The 24,754-nt window shown below is 47.0% G+C and overlaps 2 protein-coding genes across 3 annotated transcripts in view; both read right to left on the minus strand.

Moving 5' to 3' along the window:
- The window catches only part of CHAT (choline O-acetyltransferase), a 33,245-nt gene extending 12,294 nt beyond the window's left edge, over window positions 1–20,951 (minus strand). Inside the window, exons 1-8 of one of the 2 annotated variants that reach the window (XM_056494832.1) lie at window positions 20,871–20,951; window positions 13,474–13,618; window positions 11,401–11,592; window positions 9,193–9,311; window positions 7,731–7,784; window positions 6,045–6,225; window positions 4,907–5,084; window positions 431–600 (exon numbers count right to left, since the gene is read on the minus strand). In XM_056494832.1, the coding sequence (XP_056350807.1) occupies window positions 431–600; window positions 4,907–5,084; window positions 6,045–6,225; window positions 7,731–7,784; window positions 9,193–9,311; window positions 11,401–11,592; window positions 13,474–13,536 (957 nt within the window). In that variant the 5' untranslated portion in view covers window positions 13,537–13,618; window positions 20,871–20,951. Of the gene's footprint in view, window positions 1–430; window positions 601–4,906; window positions 5,085–6,044; window positions 6,226–7,730; window positions 7,785–9,192; window positions 9,312–11,400; window positions 11,593–13,473; window positions 13,619–16,820; window positions 16,921–20,870 lie in introns of those variants that run through there. The other variant, XM_056494833.1, reaches the window with a different exon arrangement.
- Window positions 18,545–20,784, minus strand: SLC18A3 (solute carrier family 18 member A3). The gene has a single exon (XM_056494834.1). The coding sequence runs from the start codon at window positions 20,782–20,784 to the stop codon at window positions 19,198–19,200; it is 1,587 nt and encodes a 528-aa protein (XP_056350809.1). The 3' UTR covers window positions 18,545–19,197.
- Window positions 20,952–24,754: the final 3,803 nt, after the last annotated feature.

Below are 24,754 nucleotides of genomic sequence, written 5' to 3' on the forward strand. Positions count from 1 at the left end.
AGGCTGGAGAAGTCAATACTTAAGGGAAGGCTCAACAAGGATGTCATTAAATGAGTAAACAGTCTGTTAAGTGAGGACTTAAACACATGCCAAATTACAAGCAGTAACATTTCTAGGATGTCAGGAAAATGTGTAAGAAGAGGAAACAAAGAAAAATACCTTGCTTTTTTTTCTCATTCTGAGATACTAGGCCAGCATTTTCATTTCATTTGGCTCGGTGTATGAAAATGCATTGTTTTTTTTTTTATATCCAACATCTACCTACTCAGACATCTGCATATCTATGTTATCTCAGGAGCCAAGGGAGCTTTGGAAAAAGTGGAAAAGGTGTCCCTGCTGTGCAAGGGACAGCCCAAACCTGCCCTCCCCCCTTTCCCCCACGGACCCTGCTCCCCAGAGCAGCAGCAGGCAGGGTGCAGGGTGGGTTTACCTGCATGGGTTTGTCGTACCAGCGGTTGGCCCCGCTCCTGCAGCAGCCTCCCCCGTGCAGCATCTGCAGGGCCCTGTTGGTGGGGCTGAGCTCCAGCCTGCTGGGGCTGTCCAGGCACACCAGGCACACGCACCGCTCTATCATGTCCAGGGAGTCGCGGTTGGTGGAGTCTGCGGAGGGAAGGGCGAGGCGTTCACGTCCCCCCAGCTCCGGGGACAGCACTGCCTGGGAGCCCTCTGCCCTGGAGATCTGACCCTGCAGGCAGCTTCCCTCAGCAGCACATCACCTCAGTGCAAGGGGACGCTACACCAAGGCATTAATTCCTGTGCTAACTTCTGTAACTCTGTGTGTCTCTCACATGATTCAATAACAGCCACTTTCTTTCTCCGCCTTTCATTTCCTTGAAGTAATTATATTACACAGCAGATCTATTTTACTCTTAAAGCCAGCATTGCTTGCTTATTTTATATATAACAGTTACAGAGGACAGGTAGAAAATAGAAAACTTCAGAGCTCACACTATTGCTGCAGTATTCTGCTCTGGAAGAGCAGAGCTTCGAGTCTTTTTGTGTTGTTCTCCCATGAAAACCCTTTTCAGAACAAGGAACAGCAGGGTCTATATTGGTTTTGCCTTACTGTATTAAAACCCTCTTGTCTCTCCTGTCTCTGGTCATTAGGTTATATTGCCTACATCACATGAGGAAACATCTGTGGATGAGGTTTTGAGGTTTAGTTTTTGAACATGGTTTTGCAAAACCCATGGGTTGCCACATTGCACTGCTCTCCTGTCATTACTGTACTGCTGAATAAAATGGACTTTTCTGCATCTCTTTCTGTTTCTTTCTATCCTGACACTCTTCTTACATGGTTGGACTATGGGGTCATTTTTACCTTGTCCTCAGTGCTTTCCTCCTTATTTATGGTGTATTTATGTGTTTCTCCGTTTCTTTGTCTAACTCAGAAATATTAAAAAGGTTAAGGGTTTGTTTGCATCCAAGGACCAGTTTGAAGCATAGGAAATATTTAATTGTGAGCACTTTCCACAGTTCCTCATTGAAAAGAGAGAAGTGTGCAGCCTTTAACAAGAACTGCTTTCATTTAAAAACATGTAACATTATTAATTGCTGTTATATGGTTGTTAACAAGATCAAAGGAAAAAGGGCTTTCAAGCATCAACATAAAATTCCTCTTGCTCTTAACAGATCAGCTTTCATCTGCTAGATTTGGTGTAAATATAAATTTGTTTCAGAATATTCTCAGTGAAATATATGAATTCAGATTGATCAAAACTTCTTTCAAGTCTAGGCTAAGTTCAACAAATATGTGCTCAATTCAGAAAATTATTTTAGCTAAAAGAATGAAAAAGTGTTTAAAATTAAACAATTCTCATTTTCATTTGACACATGGGGCCATTTCAATATGTTCAGGTTTTCAAGGTTTGCAAGTATGTAAAGTAGCTTGATTGTCTGAAAGAATAGCATTTTTCATAGTAAGAAATAATGTACCTTTCTAGGACTAGCAACATAGGTTAGTCAGGAGCTAGAAAAAACCCAGACACTTGTTACCATCCAGGTTCATTCTCCAGATGTTGTGCAGTGAAAAGGAGACCAAATATGCAAGAAATTAAAAATGTGTTGAGAGAAGGAGAGGAAGTGATAGTGAGGAGGAAGAGGGGGAGCTTTGGCCCTGTGCAGGTTATGTAAGGTACTGCTGTTGCTGTTTGGTGGCTCCTGCAGGGAGCATTAGCAGCCAGGGCCCAAGGGACAGAGATGGTCAGCCTGACTCCTTGCAGGCTCCTTGGGGACCTAGTGGAGTGCAGAGTGTGCTGTGTCCCCTTGCCAACAGAAGAGTCCTGGGGAAGGCAGCTGGAGCACCTGCCAGCTCCTCCAAAGGCTCGAGCCAAGAGATTGTGTTTGATGGGGCGCGCAGAGAGGTTGCAGCCCTGCAAAATGTGAGCACCAGGGTCCCTTTGGAGTGCCTTCAAAAGCATTCAGAGGCTTTATAGGAGAGAAGGCACATCCCTGTCCACTTGGCTGTAAAGCTTTTCCAGTATCTCACACTTGCAGGGCTGACTGTAATTGAGGTGTTTTTTCATTGATGCTCTGGGTGCATCGGTGCAAAGGCTGAAAAGATCCTTGTGAATGGAACTTGCCCTGTTTACATCAGCTTCTGGTGTTTGCAGACAGGCATCTTTGAGGAGAAACAGCTTGGATAGTGATTTACAAACTGCTCCCAGCTTGCTCAGCATTCTGCTTTACGCTGCTTGATGGGTTTATATATATTTCATTGTGGCTGCTACCCACACATCTTTGACAGATATGAAGCTCTTAGTCTGACATATGGCTTCAGGGTATCTGGAGTCTAGGTATTAGAGTGAATAAAATTAACATGTGCCAGGAACAGCAAAGCAGGGGAAAGATGCTTTTACAGAAGGAAACAAACATATCCAGAGGGCTGATCAAACCCTGAAAAATTATCATGTGAAGCAGACAATAAATTACCCAAGAACTCATGAACCATGACTTGGGATTGAAAATATCTGCAGGAAGAGCTAAAATAGAGGAGAGTAAGACCAAGCCTAAAGTCCTGCAAGACATTTCTTTCTGTCTAATGCACAGCTACATTGAATTGGCCAGCCAACTGTTGGTTAGTTGGGTTCTTTAAATTTAATTTTAGAAAGGAAAATATGAGAAGATAGTTTTGAATCAAATTCAGGTGCAGTACTCATGGGACTGTAGCCAGTCACTTCATACAGAATTCACTTTCTGTACTTTGGAAGAGTGAGCTAGTTCTGCAGCCTGAAGGCAGTCACAGTGCTGAGTATGTTTATAAATCAGTCATGGCTGGGTTTATTACAATAGCCTGGACATCTTCTCACCTACAAGACCTATGCTCTATTTGCAGGTCTGTGCAGGCCCATGGATATAACTCTTCACAGCCTCTGCAAACACTGCACAGGTTTCCTGTCCCAAAGCATTCTCTTGCCCTGCTCAGCACAGACCAGCTGTGGAGTCACCCTTTCACTGCCACTGCCTTCCAGGTTCCCTCTTCCTCTCTTATTTATTGCAGAACACTTGGATTGTAATGATCATATATCCATGTGTAATAGCAATGAATTCACCTGTATAGAAGAGCTGTGCTAACATGGATGGTCTGGGATGGGATTCCTGCTTAGTTTAGAGAGGGCTGACATCAAGGTGCTATTAGATTTACTAGTGCAGAATCTGGTTTTTTCAGCTACATAACTGAGTTGGTTTGCCTTCTGATTAAAATAAATATTTTGGTATATGCCAGGCAATCTAAAAACATTATGGAGAGGGTTTTAGCTAGTTTTTGTTGATTTTTCTTTTTGTTTTTCTTTTGGATGATGTAGGTTAACAAAGATAATTTTGCTGTAAGTTTCAAGGCATTGACTGTTTTACTTAGTATGGCATGAAAATAAATGATTTGTGTTCACCTCAGTTTTCATTAAAATAAGGAGTTTTATGTCCCCTCCTTTAAAGAGAAATGATGGGAAGAGGAGGGGAAAGCTTAAACATAAGACTAATGCTATATAATATTGAGAAATAATGGCCAGGACTCTGTGTTGTGTGTGTATCTGTATTAAGTTTTTATAAGGACAGATAAACTTGAATAAGAAAAGGGGAATCTTCCTTAGAATGATAAACTTACTTTGAGACTATTGGCAACTCTTGTATATTCCAGGGCATTAGTAAAAAAGCAATATTTTCTGTGGCATTGCTGAACTGGAGATAAAGAGATGAGTTAATGTTTTCTTCAGAATGAAAAAATAAATACTTAAGACACATAAAATGGCAAAAAGAGGGCATTTATAATACTTAGCCTCAGGGTAAAAAACATAAGGTGTGATGTGATATCACTAACCCCACCCTTTATTTACAACTGTTTCCAACTTTGAAATACAAGAATCTGAGACAGCTAAATGCTGCCTGTTGGAAAAGAGAGAGAGAGTGGTCCCCAGATAATAAATGGTGCCATCTTTCCTAGATATTTACTTAAGAATTGGCCCTGGTACCTTCTCCATTGACTAGAGAGAGTACACAGCTAGATTCAATAGGTGTTTAACTTGCAGATGCTTTTGTTGGATTAGATCAATAATATCAAATAGTTGCCAGAAGCTAAGAGGATACATCATTCCTCTTGGTACAAAATGGATATGAAGAAAGAGACAAATCACAAGATCTGATGTAATGTAATTTATGTGATGAAAAACAAAGAATGGAGTGAGAGTTATTACATAACAAACACAAACATACACAGCCAAAGGGTCAAGCCATTTCTGCTCTCCTGGCAGCACACATCTTACACATACTGAGGTTCCTACTGCTGGAAAAATTCAGCAGTGGGGTTGCACATTCAGTCCTGTGTTTGCTGTGATGTTTGCTCTCAGCAAAGAAAGGCAGTGATGGTGAGGAGGAAGATGATGAAGAGAAAGCTGGGGTTGCTGCTGCTAACCTTTCATAAGGATCATCCTGGCCTCTGCCCACTCTGTTCTTCCTTCTGTTGTCAGCAGGCCAATTGGAGGCAGCATCTCCTCTTCATTCTCTGCCATCTTTGCTATCTTTTGTAACTGAGTGAAAAGATCTCCCTCACTGAGACGACGGAAATTAATGACAACATCCAAAACAAAAAACTGCAAAAAAATGACAGAAGTCAGAAGATCAGTCAGAGGTGGGTTGGGCCCTTTGAGGTCCAACATTTTTCTGTCACCTGGGTAGGTGTTGAGATGCTGAAGTCTTGCATGCAGTGGGACACAAAACCACTGGGGAATGGCCCAGGGCTCACCCCTCCTGTGTTTTAACACCAATGTAATGCCAGTTGCCATAGGGGACTTTTACTGTGTGTTGGACTCAAGTAAAGCATACAGTATTTGAATAAGCTTAAAAAAAGCTTGGAGGGATAAAATCAGTATGTAAGTAATTTTCATGGTATTATTTGCTCAAATATAACCTAGAGAATCTAGAAAATTTCCTGCACTTCCTGGAAAAGCAGAAAACTTCACTGGAAGCTACCATCTCATGGCATGGCTCCAGTACTGCATGTAAGGCTGGGCTATAAGGTACTGTGCCCAGGAAACAGACTCTGCTGCTCCTTGGTAATTACTGGCTGGGGCAGATTCACTCTAACACTTCAGTATTTCTGCCTGCATCTCTGCTAAACTCTTCAGGCATAGCTTAGGGTCCCTGCATGGTGTCTATGCCATGCACAGGTGAGGTATAGCTGCCATTAACTGTGTGCCAATACTTGACTGTCAAGAGAAGAGCATTTCCAGCAAATGCACTCTAACAGGATTCTTTTTTCTCTGTGGTTTCGTCTCTGTTTATTAAACATTTTTTGTTTGAAAGAGAAAGCAAATGAATTCTGCCACATTCCTCCTTTCTGCATCACTGTACTTGGAACATAATGTGGGCCAAGGACAAAAATGCTGCAGAAGCATCTTTTGGAAATATCGACCGCAAACACTCGGTAAGGAGTGAGCTCATACGTAGCACACTAATTGCATTTCTGAACAGACACCAGATAGGCTCTTCTGGAATGAATTTAAGCAAGTTAAGAAATATGGAAAGGTATGAAAAAAGAGAACTGGTTTTACCTGATTGTTACAAGCAACAATGATGTGCTCTGGTTCTGGCATTACGTTGCTTTTCTGGGCCACGAGGGTGTCTTTGGTGCGTCCTGGGAGGCGATAGGAAGAAAAGAGCCCGTAGTACTGCTTCATGCAGAGAGGATGGCCAGACAGCTGCCCACGAGAAAAATCAGCAGGTAAAGCATGGCTGCAGAGAAGGGGAAAAACAAAGCCAGAGGAAAAGAGGGGAGAGAGACAGAAAGGAAAAGAAATCTAATCTGTCCTTTGTTCTGGTACAATTAGATCAGGTATAACACAAATTGAATAATAAAATGAGATTACAGTATAAGGGAAATAGATGAATTCCCATACCAGAGTTAAATACATCATTTCTGGCAGCTTCATGCATATTCATTAAGCAACTGCATTATTATCTAGTGGAAATGGAAATAACAGGTCATAAGCAGCTTTGCAATGTGCATAGGAAGCCTGCCTAGATGGGAGCCCTGAAACTTGGCAGGATGGAAGTCAGCAGAACAGCTGGGAAGGACCAGCACCTTGAAGACAGGTACTGATGAAATTCCCTGCAAATCACAGCAGCCCTTTACTGTGCTGACTGGTTAGAGAGTGTGTGAGAGGGCCTTGCCTGACAAACAGGACTTGGGCAATACAGTGGGAATTTCTGTTTCCCACAGGTCCTCACTTTTGTGCTAATTTTTACTTAGACCTATGGAGTAATATGTGCTGAAAACCTATTAATTTTTTTTTTTATTTGAAGGTGGGTGAAACAAGCATCTTTTAAAAGGCTTCTTTAGTGGCCAAGAAAAAAAAAAAAAGGACTATTACAGTCACAATTATGATTATAGACTGTAAATTACCCCACTGACACTGCAGCAGGAAATAATGGTGCTGCTGGTCAGGAGAGGCTGCAGAGACCACAGGAGGAAGATCTTACAGTGCAGACAGCTTCCTCCTGCTAAAGAAGAATAAACTTACAACTTGTCAGACAGGGGCAGGGTGAAGAAGCAGGCAAGGAAGTTTACTCTCATGCAGCTTGTGAGGGGTAATGTTTTATGCTAGTTTATCTTGGTTAGCCAGGTCTTTAGAACTGTTGCAGGTCTAAACCAGGGATATTTGCTTTAGTTGCCAATGCTCAGATTCTCTGTACCACTTGCACTGGTGCATAATTTGAAGAATCCTGTATTTCCCCAGTGTTTTTATTCAGAAAGCAAAAAGAGCATAAGTAGCTTATTTTTACTGGCTACTGAGCCAGCCTTTCTGTGGTGAGACTTCCCTCCCTGCTGGGATGTGTTATTTCTCTGAGGGGAGGGAGGAGGGACAGTGCAGTTGTAGGTGGAGAGTGCAGAATGTGGAGAGTGCCAGGAAATGTGTGCAGGCTGTGTGACCACAGTGCTGCCGCCCTTGGGGTGCAGGGAGCACAAGCTTCCTCTTGTGCTCTCAGTAACTCTGTTAGGCAAATTGTGTGTGTCCTTTTGGGCTGCACTGTGCCTGCCAGCCATCAAAAAGGATCCTTCTCCAATCTATTACACAGCAGAAAGGGCATAAAAAATTACTGAAGCTCTTCTCTGAATCGTGCTGGAGCTCCAGCCCTTCCCCATGGTGGAGGGGTGCAATGCAGGCTGGCTTTGTGCTGAGGGCAGCCTTGGATCAGGAGCCCTGTGGATACTCAGGCTCTCCTTCCAAGCTACTTACGTGTCCAGTAAAGCTTTGTAGTCTTGCACTCCTGAAATGAGATTGGCAGCAAACCTGCAAGTAGCAGAGAGAAGTGACATCAGTCTTCTGTCATTTGGCAACACTGGGAGACAGAGGAAAGCCTGGATGATTGATGACACAGCATAAGGAGAGAAAGTCTTCTGGCTTGGCAAGAAGAGCTCCCTACCCCCACCCAAAACCTAAATTAATTCATGTCAGGAGAAATATGAAATCCTAGAGACAGTCCCTTCAAATGGTTAAACAGAGTACCACAGGAGGAAGCCTGAAAGTGCTTATTTAGGGAATGGGAGCAGAGACTGAATATTAAATAGAATCCTCACATGGGTTTCAATATCAATACTCATAACCTGTCCAGTATTAGAGTACTTCCTGTCCTCAGCAAATATTCTTTTTGCAGAGCTGTGGACAGGTGTACAATTTCCTGACATTGTCTGTTTGCACTGTGTCAGAATGGGAGGCTCTAAGAAAAATATTTCCTTGTTAAAGCACGTGCATTAGAAAATGCAAAGTGGAGTTTTTTTGAAAGCTGTGTGCACAATAAATTTATTCAGTAATGAATGGAAGCATTTACAGTTATGTTTAAAGTAAAGTAAAAAGATGCATTAGCTGTCTATGCAAAATGTTAAAATAATGCATATTGCTTTCAAGGTTTTGGCTGTTTTATAATAGCATAAATTCACATGCAGTTAATTATTTCAGTAATGAGCAGCTAGAGAGTGCTAAAAGCAAAGAGGAAAATTGCACTATATGAAGGTAGATTTTTACTGTATTAAAAGGAAGAATGTCTTGGCAAGGGCTAAAGAATGAAATCCTGTTTTAAGGGTGTCTGGAGAGATATATTCCATGCTTGGCTATGTGCTTACCTTCTCACTTTTTAAATGATAGTAATTGCCCACAACAGCTCAAAGCAGAGAGATCAGTTCAGGGCTGGGACTGATGGGCCTGAAGGAAGCAGTGTTCTTGGGGAAGAATGATTTCTGAATTCTTGTTCTTAGATCCCCTGTGCTTCTGGTGCCCTTTTGTGCATCTGAGAGGGACAATTTAATGCCAGCATGGCCTTTTCAGCTTGCAGGGTGGCTACAAGTCATAGTGAAGCCATGCTAAAGATTAATTTCCTTTAAATTGTGTGTCAGGAATTAGTGTTTATTTTTTCATCACAAAGTGGTTTACTCGAATCACGTACAGTAAAAAGCTTTGTAAATATGCCTTAAAAATATAAATCCCACAGCATTTTTTAAGGCAGTACATTTAATAGTAATGGCATCTTTCTTTCTGAATATCAGTGTGAGTTACCCCAGAAACACTGCCCTCAGTCAGCAGGCCTCGTAGGAAATAATTTTAATGGCTACAGCCCTTATTTTTAAATGAAAGTTGATTGTCTATTTGCAAAAGCAGCACATTTAAAATATCCTTTCATTTAGTGAAAGCTGTAACACATTACCTCAGCTGGTCATTCACGTCCTTGAAACCCTGAGGAGCAAAGATAATGGCAGGGCTGGAATTGACGGGAAGGGCCAGGCGGTTGTTGAGGTACATGTCATCCAGCCAGTAGTTAAACACCTGGGGGAAGGGGACACAGCATCTTAAAGCTGCCAGCACACACAGAAAAGCAGTCTGGGGCTGAGGGGACAGTGCCTGGTGCTCTTGGTGTCAGCCATGGGCTCTGATTAATGGAGCTGCTGAGAATTTTCAGTCTGGGCTCCGTGACCTCAGCTCAGCAGAAGTCAGCTGCAATTCCATAATCCTATTTCTCAATCAATGGCAATTTACAGTGTGTTCCATTAAAAACTAAACATGCTCCAGATTCTGGTGCTTTGAGTGTTTTGTTGTTTGCTTCTCTCTATGACCAGAAAATGTTTGAACACAACATGTTAGCTCCTGCATAGCAATTAGAATATGTTTAAGAGAGGGCCAGGGTTTTACTAGAGATGCCTTTTCTCAGGGGGCTTCAAGTATTTGTCAATGATGCCACGATGCTCCAGTGCTAGCCATCAGATATTGTCCTGCAGCAAGACGGAGCAGGAAAAGAATTTCCCCAGCCTAATGGCTCAGTCCTGCAGAGAGTGGCATGTGGATAGGGCCCCTGGAGAATTCCCTTTGTGTCCACTGACACAAATGCAGATTGCTGATTCTTAACCCAGACACACATTAAATTTCTAACCATTTTTACTGAAAACATAGATGAACAGTAACTTCATTCCTTTATGTCTGAGCAGAGATTGAAGAATCATTATTTGGAAAATGGAGGCTTTCACAAGAAGATCAAATGGTCTTTCTGAGAGGGCAGGCTTTGCATATGGTGACTATAAACAACAACGAAATTATGCAAAAATAATTACAGATGCATGCATCAGTTGAAAAAGTTTTCCTCGGAGATATTTCATTGCTGTTAGAACAGATGCTTCCCCCACAGTCTCTGGAGTCTTCAGGGGAACATGCTAGAGATATACTCCTGGCAAGTTAAATTCCAAATAAAACCATTTCTAATTTTACCTTAGGAATCAGGTACTTATTTTATTAACCAGTATTTAAAGCTGTTACAATTTCAGAAAATGTTTTTGCATCCTTCCTCTCTAATTTTCATGCTGTAAGTGTTCAAACAAGCAGTTGTCTTCTGGAGTATTATTTCCTATCAGGAACACTATTTAAATGCTGGTTAGTTTAGCCTCCATGAAGTTCTGTGATCACAATATGAAATCAAGATTGGGCAGCATTTTGTTCAGAAATTAAGCACAGCCTTTAAAATGAAAGCAGCACTTTACATCTTTTCCCCCGACTGTAGCAGCAATTCAATGGAGTTTTTAGGTGTGTCTCACAAAAGGGAGAACCACAATTCACTGACATCAGTAACAAGCCTGCAGGATTTCACTGAATCCATAAAATAATTTTCCTTGTTGGGATGGAAGGACTTCAATAAAACCCAAATTTTCAGCTGCCATATTCTAGCATGCTTAATAAGGGCAGGGTGAACTGAGACTCTGTGGAATGGTAAAATTTACTTCAGCTGTGGCTTACCTAATTTGCCTGCCTTGGGAAGCAGAAAGCTGAACTTTTATAAAGGCAGAGGTTTCAGCCTGGTCTGTGTGATAGATGCACATGTATCTACATCTGTGTGCATATTTGGCAGAGTAATTTCTTCTGGGTAACTACAGTGGTATAGTGTGACAATCAATGGCAAATAATAGTTCAGTTTTAAAAAACTAATTCCTATAATGAAGTATTCCATTCCAGAGTAATTGGAGTGGATCAGAACTTTGGGTAGATGGCTGTACACTTTTAAAGCCCTATCAGAAAGTATTTTTCTTTCTAACAAAAATTCTAAATCCTGTCATTTAAAGCAAAAGAAGAAATTACATCCAAAAGGTGTGTTTCCTACAGGTGTTGTGACTCTTCTGTGTATGAATCTGAGTTGAATGAATCTCCTCATTAATGTCAACAAACTGTTGATCTGAAAACATAGTAATGACATGGATTTTGACATAATTTTAAAAATCTAGCCTATTAAGTCTAAAATATTCTTTTGTCAGAGTGACCCCTGTTTGCATTGACCTGCTGAAAGAAAACAGTGATTGTATAGAGAATATCAGAAAGAACTTGTAAATAAGCATCATCCAACACAGCAATTATTTTTTCCACTGCATTTACTTACCCAGTTTGCTGTCTTTTCACTTCTTTCCTCGAGCATTTGCTGCAAGGATTCCCCCAGGCCTCCTGGAATTCCAAATTTCTCCACGATGGCCTTGGTCTTTTTGAATTGCTCCTCTGGCACCAAGTGTTTCATGCACTGTAGGTACATGTGTAGGGTCTGTTGCAGTGGTGGAACTGGAAGTTTTGGCACTTCCTAGTCATTAAAAAGAAATATATATTAGTGAGTAATTCTACTTGTTTCCAATCTGTCCTCTTGTGTTTTCTTTTCTTTTTTTTTTTTTTTTTTATTGGTTTTGTTGCTGATGAATATGTTACATCCCTTTAAAAATTAATTTATTCTGTTTTAGCAGTTGAGAGGCCTGATTACTACAAATGTACTGTTTGTGCAAATGTACTGTTTGTTTCAAATTGATAGAGCAGGGGACTAGTGGAAAATTACCAAGGACACTTTTTCCTTGGTAAAAATTCTAGAAATACTAAGACAGAGGCATGACACAAGCAAATGCCTGAACTAAACTCTAGGAAATCTGCAAATACATTACAAAATAATAAAATAATATCCTAAGGTATTTCATTAATAAAGAAGAGCATTTAGCTTATGATCAGTAAAACCATGGGTTAATACTTGTCTGATTGGTAATATGAATGGTTATAAAAGTACAGGAGTAGAAAACATGCAGGTCTACCTGTTTATTAGTACTGACTATATACAGTCCTCAATAAGCTTGTGTTTTACTCTGCCAAACCTCTGCTATCAGTCTGGAACCCTCCTGGAAGGCTTGATAAAACATTTCTATTTATACTTCTTTTATCCTTACCTTGTTGAGAGCAATAGTGTCTAGGAAGAAAAGAATTCCATGCTGTCCATGTAATTAAGTTTCCTTTGTTTTTTAATGTAGAATTAACCAAGTAAAGTGTAATTAGTCATTTAAATGCCAGAGCATTTATGGGGGCAATGGGAAAACCGAGCAAGGAGGTAATTCATGAAAGACTGGGAAATTGCAAGAGGCTGTGATGCTCTAAGAGTGGTTCCTCAGGGAGGGAGCTGTATCTTCTAGCTGAGAAATGGTCACCTGATGCAGCTATGCTTGTCCATTAGTGATTAGTGTAGGCCATAAGCTTTTGGAGGCTTTATTTTTCTAATTTGATTTCTTCTCATCTCCTAAAGCAGTTCAACGTTCAGATTTTTCTGCCAGCTCTTGCTGTAGTGGACATTAATTTTAGTAGGACTGCAGGCCATAGAGTGATTTTGGGTGGAAGAAAGGATTAGCAGTTACCTGTCCCACCTGCTGCTCAGAGTTAGTCCAGGGCAGGCAGGGACTGGGTGTTCTCTGAGCTCATTACAAGCTCTGCCTTTTGACATCCAAAGAAAAGTCAGTAGTGCATTATGTTCCCTATCTAGAAATCAAAGATTTTAGATAGTCATGAAAAGTGTCACAGGATTACCTGTTATTAATGGAAATGCAGTTCCAATTTAGCCTGTAATACACCCAGAAATAAGAGAATGGCAATTCTACAGTTTCAAGCTATGTTTAGTCAAGACATATTTCTTCTGTCATTGATTTCTCAGTCATTGGAAACAGATGTGCTAACTAGTCTTTCTTTTTGATACCTGGCTTTGGCCTTATCATTCTGGGTAAGGTTCCTGTGCAGTTCATGACTCTGCTTAGCAAAAAAACCCTGGAGGCTGACTATTGACTCTACACACCCAGCACCTTCTAAACCAGCTTGAAAATGAATCATATCTGATAGTTTGATAGTGCTGTACTAACATGAATAATTTCATACCATCTCTGCCTTTGTAGTATAAAAATATTTGTTGTATAATAATATTTATTTTACTGTAATTCTTCAGAGGATGTTGGGAGAAAGAGTTTAGTTGGATATGAGTAGCACTAGTGTTTATATCAAGTTTCTGGCTATAAACTGTTGCAGGATAACTGGTGTTCCCTGAAATTAAGAAATTTGCTCTAGAACAGAGCTTGGGTTACAATTATGATATTAATTACAGAATTAAAAGTTGCTAAGTCATCTTCCTTTTTTCCTTTTTGCTTTCCCAGAAAGAGTTACTTACTCTTTCATCTTTACTGGATGTATCTTTCTCGTTCTTCTGCATGTTTTTTTCTAGGTCAGGCATCCCTGCATTTCTTTGGGTATCTTTCGTTGAGGACAGAAATTGAAGTCACTTGGGGGCACTTATGGAGCCTGATGCCTCAGTTCTGGAAATAGAAAAGATTTAAAGTCCTATCAGTACCCATTATTTATAACCAAAATGTACGAGGGGAGTATTCCCTGTGCAAACACACACAGAAGCTTCAGAATGCAAACCTGAAGATAAATAGAAGCACAACATTCAAAGTAGCTGAACTGAGCCCTGTGGAGATTGCTCTGGCATTGTTTGTCTCATTTTGCTATAAATTTATTTATTCAGAACTATGTGATGCTCATAAAAGGTCCCTTCTCAGCATGGTTTATTTTGTCACTGTAATTTACTTTGCAATTTATTGTGACATAATCTGCATGCTTTGTATTATATGTTAGCTGGAGGAAAGAGGGGAGTTTTCTTTGAATGTACTTAAGTTGACACAGGTAATAGTAATGCTGCAGTTTTCTATATTAGGATCTTGTATTTCCTTCCCTTACCATTGCATATGAAAGCACCAAAGCCTTTAAATGTATTTTTCATGGCACTGGGCCATGGGTACAGCGAGGTGCTGTGCTAGAAGATGTAAAGAGGAGTTTGATGGAGATGTGCCTTTGCCTAGAATCTCAGAGGGTACCAGTGCTTTGGGGCATGTGTCTGGGCTGGGGGACCAGTGATCCTGCCTGTGAAGGCTGTGGGAGGACTGGCAGGAGTGCTGTACCCTGGGTTTGAGCCACTTCATACAGCAGTCTTTCCAAATAGCACATACTTATCCAGGGACACGGCTTAATCTGCCAAAAGTCACAAAAGTAATCTGTGACTGAGCAAATACCTCCACTCATGTCTCTCTGGCATTCAATTGTTTCACTTCACTGGTTTTCACTTCTAAAGATGCCTCTTAGCTCCTTTTCTGTGCAGGAATAAGCTATCTGACACACATATTTCTTCTGGTATACTAGTGACCACACCAAGCAATTGTCCTTTCAGTTATGACAGTACGTAAGTGCAGCTAAAGCAGAGGGAAATTTTTGTGTTCAGCCAGTTCTTGATAGATAGAGGTTTATTGATTTTTTTTAAATTACTTTCCACTGTACATATGGAAAATATAAAAGACAATATGTATTGACTATGTAGAATTTTTTTTTTTTCTGTAATCTTTGGAATTATTGCATTCAGGGCACTGGAATTATTTCTACAACAGCTTTTAAGAACAGTTTGGATTAAACTCTACAGTTTATGAAAGTGAGTTGAAGAGTTTTGTTTAGCAGTAGGCAGAGATGGCTGTGGATTAGTCCTTTCCTGAGGAATTAGCTTGGCTGTTCCAGCCTTGCAGCTTCAGCGTGGCTCTGCCAATGTGTATGTGGTCACTGACACCTTGTGTTGATCCTGCCCTGCACTGGCTGTCAGTAGGGCCATGTGCTGTCAAATAGGTTGTATAAGGTTGAGAGATGTCCCTGGGGCCCTGCAATGAGCCACACAGCAAACTCGTGTTGATCTCATCTGCTCACAATCTCAACCCAGGTGAGAGACAATTTCCCTCATGGAAATGTCACAGGAACCTACTGCACTGCTCTGCTCCCTCCTGTGTGCTGCACAGGGCCCATCACTCAGCCATGCACTCTGTTCCAAAACACAGCTTCAAAGCACCTCAAATAATGCACCTCCTGTAACTCTTGGAAAACTTGCCCAGTTGTTTATGGGCTGGCCTCAGCCCCCCACCTGCATTCAAATACAGAGCAGCCCTTTGTCTTTAGAGCCCCTCAAACTGTACACCCTTAAAGGAAAAATCCTGCTGGTATTCTTTTTGCTGGGACTTTTGTTCTTTCTTTCCTTTTTTTTTTTTTTTTTTTTTGTCAAACTGCAATATGGTGTCACGCTGACTAAAAATCCATATTGGCTCAGTGCCTATGGGAAGTGCCACTAAGAGCCCTGCATACCTGTAAAAACAGTGTGATAAAGAGTTTGGAGGTGGTAGCCTGAACTGTGCTTTTCTTTGCTGCGAGGATGAACGGAGGCTTTGTCTCTGGTTCGAGTGCTGACAGCTTAGCATCACACCCAATCCTGTATTTGCTTAATAAAGGACAAGAAAACTGACACAGAAGAAAATCCTGCAGAAATTCAAGATGACTTCAAAGTTGCTTACTAGAAAGATGTGAGGTACATTGTCAAAGTTATTAGGCAAAAAAAAAAAAGAAAAAAAAAAGAAAAAAATAATCCTAGCTGTTTTTATTTACAGCTGGCTTAGCTGGAGGGCCAGGGTGAGCGGCTTAGCACGGTGGCTGCGAGTCACAGCAGGCTGGGGAGCCGGGTGGCCTTCCCCACAGCTCAAATCCACAACAAAAGGCACTGATCTCTCCGTTAGCAGATAGCAGAGAAGGACTAAGCCCATGTGCTTATACTTGAGTTCTCCTGACACGGGGGACTCGGGAGGCAGCTTGCAGTATGCGATGTTGTCGGGGCAATACATTCAGTCCCCATCCATTCATCCTCACTCTCAGCGTTATCAGGAGGATAAGCTTAAAGTTCTCAGGAATCTGTGCTTGAAGTTAAGAGGAATGTACGCGCTGTCGGGAATACACGTGCGAAGCGCTGTCTGCCGCGGCCGTGGGCGCTGCGAGCGGAGCCCGGAGCTCCCTGCGGGCCCCGCCAGCGCCGGACCCGTCGGGGAGCGCTCACGCCCAGCCGGGGCTGCCGGCAGTCCCGACACCTTCCCAAGCCTCATCCCCCAAGGAGCCCTTTCCCTGCCGCACCGCCCGTCGCGGCGGACACCCCGCGGGTGCCGCCCAGCCCGAGTTCGGCGGAGGGGCTCGCTCGGCTGCGCTCCGCGGGACCGGCCGCCCCGCTCCCGTACTGCCCGGCCCCAGCTCAGCCCGGCCCCAGCTCTGCCCGGCCCCAGCTCTGCCCGGCCCCAGCTCTGCCGGGTCCCAGCTCTGCCGGGTCCCAGTTCTGTCCGGTCCCAGCTCTGCTCGGCCCCAGCTCTGCCGGGTCCCAGTTCTGTCCGGCCCCAGCTCTGCCCGGCCCCAGCTCTGCCGGGTCCCAGCTCTGCCCGGCCCCAGCTCTGCCCGGCCCCAGCTCTGTCCGGCCCCAGCTCTGCCCGGTCCCAGTTCTGTCCAGCCCCAGCTCTGTCCGGCCCCAGCTCTGCCCGGCCCCAGCTCTGCCGGGTCCCAGCTCTGCCCGGCCCCAGCTCTGCCGGGTCCCAGCTCTGCCCGGCCCCAGCTCTCCCGCACCGCGCCGTCGGGGCAGCGGCACTGCGGGGCGCGCAGCCCGCCCGCCCGTACCTGCTCGTCGGGGCGCTCCGGGCGGCTGCCGGGCGGGCTCTGCGAGTCGCGGCGGCTCTGTCCAAGGTACCGCCGCCTCCTCCGCGGCCAGGTCCCCTCTGGGTGGGGGCGTGCGGAGGGCGGCTCAACTCCGCGCCGCTGGCTCCTCCCCGCCCCGCACCGCCCGGCCCGGCCCGGCCCGGCCCTGCCCCACCGCCCCTCCCGCTGCGCAACAGGCGCTGCCGCCCGCCCGCGGTGCCTGTGCCGCCCGTGTACCGTCAGGGCACAGCCGGGCTCGCCGGCGCCCTCACGGCCGTCGGGGTCAGCCTCGGCAGCGGCAAGGACAGCCCCAAGGGGCTGCTGTGCTCGCAGAGCCGCGGTGCCACTGGGGTTGTCGCCAGTGCCGAGAAGCGTCGCTTCTGCGGCTCCTAAAAGCTCGGTGGCCGAAGGGGCGGGCGGCGCTGCCGGGAGGGGTGGAAGCCGCGACGGGGCGGCGGCGATGCCGGGCCGGGAGGGCCCGGGTTTTGCAGGAGCTGCCGTGGAGCCGGCGGCAGCAGCGGTGCCGGGAGAGCCCCGGTTCGGAGGAGCTGCCGTGGGGCCGGCGGCAGCAGCGGCCCGGGGAGGTCCCGGTTCGGAGGAGCTGCCGTGGGGCCGGCGGCAGCAGCGGTGCCGGGAGAGCCCCGGTTCGGAGGAGCTGCCGTGGGGCCGGCGGCAGCAGCGGCCCGGGGCGGTCCCGGTTCGGAGGAGCTGCCGTGGGGCCGGCGGCAGCAGCGGTGCCGGGAGAGCCCCGGTTCGGAGGAGCTGCCGTGGGGCCGGCGGCAGCAGCGGCCCGGGGCGGCAGCGCGGGCGGTGCCCTGGAGGAGGCTCCGCTTTTGCCGCTTACCACAAGGAAGCGGCTGCGGTCCAGGGAAGTGGGTCTCACCTCCCACCGCGGTGGCCATTGCTCCTTCCCCGAGCCCCCGTGCCAAAGCGCCATCCCGCTGTCTCCATGAGTTTTGCGGCGCCCGAGCCGCGCTCGGCGGCCGGGGGCTGCGGAGCGGCGCGACCCGCGCAGCGCAGGCACCGAGCGGCCGCTGCTCCGCGGAGCCCGGAGCTCCGGGGACGGGTGGGAGACCTTTAATAGGTGCAATGGTCCCTTGCAAATGTCTTTGCCCCCTCTTGCGATTACAAATAATTTGTTTCCTAATGGGTTAGGAATTAAAATAAACGATTTTATTTCGTATTAGGAGAAATTTATATGGCAAATTATGCAGTCTGTTTCCCTTGTGAATGGATTTAAGGTTTCCGCTGTTTGCAAATGTTTGAATGAAGCTTTCACCCATCTTTTGTTTTTGTTTAATCCCTGTCGAATCACTGAGATGGGTGCCTTTTAATTGGAGCAGCATTTAGCACTGAGAAAGGCACCTTCCAGTATTGTACCTCTAATAACTGCTAGTAATGTAATTTTTGAAATATCAGAAAACTGAAATTCATGATTGTGGGGAATTAAAATTGAATTCCCATGAGAATTCAAGGAGCTGTTTTTAAGCAAGCAGGAGCACGGTTGCAGTGTGATGTCGTTCGCTCAGACCCATTATGTTTTGAAGAATGAATGAGAACATTTTGTACTGGGGTTTTCTCCTGTGCCATTTTGGTAGCGAGAATTGTGCTCTGGGGAATTGTTACTTTAGGGGTTACACTGAGCACAACCAGCTCCCAACCTAAAGCAGCCCTCAAAAACAAAACAAAAGACAATTGATCCCCTTCGATTCTTTTTATTCAGATCGTATTATTCTTGTAACTTGGACTTCAACATAATACAGCATATTGCACTTACCGGAGAGCAGCACAAGAGAGAAAAAAAAAGGTACAATACTTCAGTTTATTCCCAGGGAAGATTAAAATGAGACAGCTGTTGCTCTTCTTAAATATATGAAACCAAATGAAAGTCTGAGTATATGTACACAAGATTTACTAAGTCCCTGAATACACCATTTGAAATTTTACACATACTTTTTTGCTTTTCTTGTATTTTTTACAGAGATATACAGTATGTCACACACAGTTTCAGTTTGAGAACACTCTGCACAATTATACCCCAGCTACGAAGCTGTTGGGTTTTTTTGTTTTCTTTTTGGTGGTTTTTTTTGAAAGATTCCCCTCAGATTTCTACTAATGATTACGCCAATGTTTTTTTCAGTATTGTCTCCCATTTCCCACCCCCTCCACCTTGCCAGAACGCTGAGGGAAATACCGATTAAAAGTAAGTCTAGAAGAAAGCCATTACATCATGACAAAGGTTAAACTGTAGATATTGCACGTCAGTACAGAAACATAATGCAGTAACATTTTCATCCCCCGCTTTGCCTCTCTCCCACATGTCTCTCCTCGCTCCTGGGTCTGGGCCACGTAGGGGAACCTAACTGTACTCATAGTCTGACGAGTCCTCCTCAGAAGCCCCTTTCAGGTCTCTGTGGTAAGAGCCCATGCCGTTCTCATCCATTTCACCCGCCGGCTGGAGGCTTTTGCCCACGCCTCTGCGCTCCTCCATTTTGATGGTGTCGTAGAGTCCCTTAGGTCCTTCTTCAAGGAGGATGTTCCTCTCCGAGTGAGAGGGTTTCATCTGGCAGACATTTTTGAGGAAGAGCAGGACAGGGGCATAAAGCACGTTGGCAAGCCCCATGCCCAGGTTGAGCTGCGCAAAGCCCATGGTGTGCACGATCTGGCCGGCCACGATGGGCCCCAGGGCGTACGCCACGCAGTAGGAGATGTCTGCGATGGCGTAGACGCTGCCATAGACAGAGACGTGACGCACGTCCACCAGGAAAGCCAGGGTGGGCAGCAGCGCCGTGTCCACCAGGGCGATGCCAAAGCAGATGCCGCAAAGGGGAATGATGACCTGCCCGAAATTCCTGCAGGCCGGCACCAAGCAGGAGCTGGCGCCGATGATGGCCATGCCCAGGGCCCCGTAGAACCACTGCAGGTGCGGGTAGGCGGCAGCCAGCTGCACCGTGACGTAGACGCCCAGCACGTGGGGGAAGAAGGCGGGCAGCCAGGTGAGGCCCACCTCCCACTCGCTGGCCCCCATGGACTCCTTCATCCAGTTGGCGATGGTGGGCTCCAGGAAGGCCAGGGGGATGTTGCAGGTGGCCAGGGCCCCCGCCACCACGGCGATGTAGGGGTCAATCATGAGGCGGTGTATGGGGGTGCCCACAGGCATGTTGGCCCGCGCCCCGGTGCCGCCCGGCGGCGCCAGGAGCAGCAGCAGCAGCCCGTCGAGGAGGCAGACGCAGGCCAGCACCAGGAACGGCACCCGCTTGCCCGCGAACTCGTAGAGGACGCCGCCGAAGGGAGGGGCGGCCAGGCTGCCGAAGGAGATGCAGGCCAGCGCCGTGCCCAGGGCGCGGCTCCGCGCCGGCTCCTCGGCGTAGCGGTCGGCGATGAGGGCGATGCCGGCCGTGTCCGCGAAGGCAGAGCCCAGCCCCTGCAGGCTGCGCGCCGCGAACAGCGTCGCGTAGTTCTCGGCGAAGGCGAAGGTGGTGGTGGACAGGAACAGGACGCCCAACCCGGCCAGCAGCGGCGCCTCGTAGCCCACGCGGTCGATGAGGGTGCCGCTCAGGGGGTTCACCAGCAGCTGCAGCATGGCTTTGGAGGCGAACAGCACCCCGATCTGCACGTCCTCATTGCTCCCCGAGGCCGGCGGGTACCGCGCGGGCAGAAGGCTCCGGTTGCCGCCGCCGCTGCCGTTGCCCCCCGCGGGCGCTGACGGGCCGGCGGTGCCGCCGCCGCCGCGCATGGCCGCGATGTAGTCGGGGATGATGGGCACGATGACCATGTAGAGCATGTTGTCCAGCAGCAGCGCCACGCACACCACCCCCAGCAGCAGCCGCCGCTGCCGCCGTGCCTCCCCCATGGCCGTGCCCAGCTGCCGCCGCCGCTCGCCCACCGCCTCCGAGAGCCGCTCCACGGCGGCCCGCGCCCGGCCCGCGCCCCCCGCCTCCGACATGGCCCTCAGCGCCGCCGCCGCCCCGCCGCCCGCATGGGGCACGGCGGGGGCGGCCCCGCCGCTCGGCCCCGACCGCCGCCGCTCACCTCCGGGCGGCCGCCGTCAGCCCGCGCCGCCGCTGCCAGGCGGCTCCGAGGGGCCGCTCCTCCATCACCACACTAATAAGCGCCGCGCACGAAACCCCACCCGCCCCCGCCGCCGCGCCGGCCCCGCCGCTCGCCCGCCCGCCCGCGCTCCGCGCCCCGCCCCGCTCCGCCCCGCCGCACCGCCGGGGACCGAGCCCTGCCGCCGCGGCGAGGGGCTGCGGGGCGGGGGTGCCGCCGGGGCTCCCCGCCCCGGGGTGTGCCCGGGGGGCGGCGGGGACGCGGCACCGCCCCCGGGGCGGGGGCCCGACGGCGACTCTCGCCGGCCCGACGGCGCGGCTGGCCGCGGGTACCCGGGCAGCGCTGGATGCGAGCCCGGCTCCCCGGCACCCTCCGGCTCCGGCAGCCTCCCGGAGCTCTCCGAGCTTCCCCCCGGGCCGGGGCGATGTGCCCCCGTCCCGTGTGCTCCCAGCCCTTGCCGCCGCTGCCTCAGCGGAGCCCGGCCATTCCGGGCTGTGCCGCCGCGCTGCCGCCGTCTAACCCCAGAGCTGCTCGGGCTGCTCCGTCCCCCGCTCCGTAGCCGGCCAGGACACGGTGTGGGGACGCTCGGGGGGATTTTGGCTAATTGGGAACAGGGCTGGCAGGGCTGGGCTGAGCCCTGCCCCACCTCAGGGGGGGGCGTGAGACCACGGGAGTTTCACTGGAAATCAGAGAGCAGCACAGTAACTCTTCCTGCGTGCGAGCGTGTTTCTAACACTGGGACAAACCCCAGGGAAATCCTCCCGTGCGGCGGTGTCACACGCTGCCCGCGTTTTGCAGGGCCAGCGCGGCGGCTGGAAGCGCTGCGGGGCCTCGCTCGGCGAGAGGCTTTGGTAGCGAGAAGTATTCCTCAGCACAGAGCGGCGTATCATTACTCCTGTAGCAGAAATGACATGTGGGCTGATCCAAGGAGATCTCTGCAGAAGGCTGTGTGGAATAATCCCATCTCTCAGCCGAGCGGCTCCTGAGTGGATGTGGAGTTTGGGCAACTTCATTTGCTTGCGTAGCAGGGCATCCACAGCTGAAAGGGAGATGAATTATCTGTCAGTTGCTGTATCTTGCTCTGTTGCGAGAAAACATTCTAGATGGCCAGAAAGACTTTAAGATGGATCCCTGCATGGAGTAGCATACAGATCCACAGAAGTGGGGCCTTAGAGCATATTTAAAATAACAATACCCCTAGACATACATGTTGTCATTGTTACCGTTGTTATTCATTAATTTACCGTTGTTATCTGCTGTAAAACTGCAGAAATGCACCACTGACAATCGGGATAAAGCTCTTGACCTGGGATTCTAAGTAGGCTATTATCCTAAATGCTTCAAAAGCTAATTTCAGGGTGTAGAAGGAATAGAAGAGTCTAACAGGAAGGGTACTGAGCTAAAAGCCAAGGCTGCTGCACTTGGCTGCACGGTGTCGAGATACTTGTCACCTGTGAGATTGATTTAGTTGGGAAAAAATCAAACCAAACACCACAAAGTCCATCCTCCTCTGATTCCTCAAACAGACCCTGGGGCAGCTTCTTGAGAACATGTTTCTGCACAGGTCTGTGAGCATGGGAGGAGCAGTACCCAGAAGACGAGGAAATGGCTGAAGGATGCACCTCCTGTTTGGGATGGATATCACGTTTGCAGTAGGCGGTAATGGGTTGGGGGCAGATATGACTTTGGATCATTGCTGTGCTGCAGTCAGGAGTATTGGAATCTTGGCTCTCGCTTGATGAGGCACTTTATTTGATTAAAGTTTCCCTTTTAATCAGAGATATGGTCATTTCCCGTCTCTAAAATGGAATCTGGCTCTGGGGGTCATGTCTGGATAATAAAAGGACTGGTTCTCTTGTCTCATGGGAGTTGATATCGAATTTATTACCATCAAGAGAAAGCAGAATTATACTTGTAAAATGTTGCATAATAAATTTAGCTTCCTTGGTAAATCAAATCAGCGGATACCCTTATCTGCAAGAGATGCGTCATCGCTACGTGAGTTTCTTTGACTGGACACAACTAATGGGGAGAAAATGTACCTTCCAGTGTGATCAAAGTTGATGGACCCACAGTAAATTAAAGTTAGAAAAAAGTGTCCCTGGTGTTTGGCTTAGAAATTTATATTTGGGAAGGGACTTTTAGGTGAAATGAGATGACAAAAAAGATTTTGTGCTTTGATCCTAAAGCCCAGAGATCTGATGATTATTTAGTTTGAGAGGAGGAATGCCAAGGAGGTGATGTACTTCATTTGTCCTCCAGTGCAGAACATGCAGATTTGGAAAACCACTGTTAATGTCAAGGAGATAGAGAAGATTTTGGATCTGTGTAAACAAGAGATGACTGCACCAGGAGTTTTACCACTTTCTTTGTTCTAGACACTGTAGATGAAGCAAAAGTAGCTCATGATGACTGTTTGGCAATAAAAAGGAATTTATTATTGAATCAAAAAAAGCCCATGGCACAGAGAAATTATACTTAGGATCTTCAAGATTTCAGAAAAAATTCTAGAAAATATATAACATGTATGAGCATACAAACCTTCATGTCTGCTGATGTTTAAGTTGACTGTAAGGGTAAAGTGGGGTTTGGTATGACCAGCTGATCCCATTTTTAGCATTTAAAAAAGAAGACCTACCTACATTGGAAATTTTGGAAAAATTAGAGAGGTTTCTCTCCAAGCACCAAAACAAATATATAAGTAGTTAAACAGATAAAATTACTTGTGTAAGCCTGCTCATGTTTGTCCTGTTGCCTACTGAATTGATAGTCCTGGTGCTTTGCAATGACACAGTTGTTTTTGATGCTGTAGCAGGGCGATTTTACAGGGAGAGAGAGAGGGAGAGAAGCAACAACTGCTGTGATGCACTCTGCTGTCAGGAATGGAACTGAGTTAATTGTGCATCCTTAGGAGCCTTTCTTTCACATGAGAAAAAGTTTTTGCTGAGAGGTGTCCAAACAGGATGAGTCAGAGAGTCAAGAGTCCTACAGGTCTGCAAGATATTAATACTCTTAATAGCCTGAGTACTTAGTGTCTGCAATAGAGCTTGCCCTCTTCAGTAAATGGCAATACTTTTTAGCACTTAGGACTAAACTAATTATGTGTTTCTTTTTTGATTAAAAGACCTGCTAATCTGATTCTGCCAAAGAAGAGAGGATCATCTAGTTTGACAAGTATGTTAAAATCTTTGGAAGTGTGGTAGAGAAAAAAAGAAGGGATAGAAGTTAAGGTCCATTTTCAATAACTTATTTTCAAATGCATTTTTGTGCAGAAAATGGTCAGGCGGTCAAATGGCAGCCAATAAGTTATTGTTGTGCATGTAATTATCAAGAAAACAACAGGTATTTTGCATTATCCATTAACATACTCCTGTATGTCAGTAGTAGCTGAGGTTCCTGCTCTTCCTGTTGGGCTCCAAAACCTTTGTTGCCAAGGCAGATGGACACACAGTACAGACAGAAGCACATGAAGCACTCAGAGGAGCTTTGGAGAGCAGAGGAAGGGGAGTCCTGCCAGTGGCTGGGGTGGTGGCATGAGGTGGCTCTGGACATGGACATGCCAGGCAGGGCTTGGTGCCCCTGCTCTGGATCCCAGCTGGGCTGGTTGGCAGTCCTGGCTGGACAACCCTCACACTGTTGGTACTTTTGGGATTAGCAGGGTTAGCCACCAGGCACAGCCTCCCGAGGTGGCTGAGTGTCTTGTAACTGTCAAAACTTCTTGGGGGATACAGGTGTAATGGGGGATGGGGACTGCACATGAAATTGTGCCCTTCCACTTCTGTAAAAGCTTTGTTCAATAAGGAAAACTGCTCTTTATTAGTGGTTGTCATACTTTGAGGAATGATAAAATGATCAGGGTGGGTTTT

Source organism: Oenanthe melanoleuca, chromosome 6 (genome assembly GCF_029582105.1).
Source record: "Oenanthe melanoleuca isolate GR-GAL-2019-014 chromosome 6, OMel1.0, whole genome shotgun sequence".
NCBI lineage: Eukaryota > Metazoa > Chordata > Aves > Passeriformes > Muscicapidae > Oenanthe > Oenanthe melanoleuca.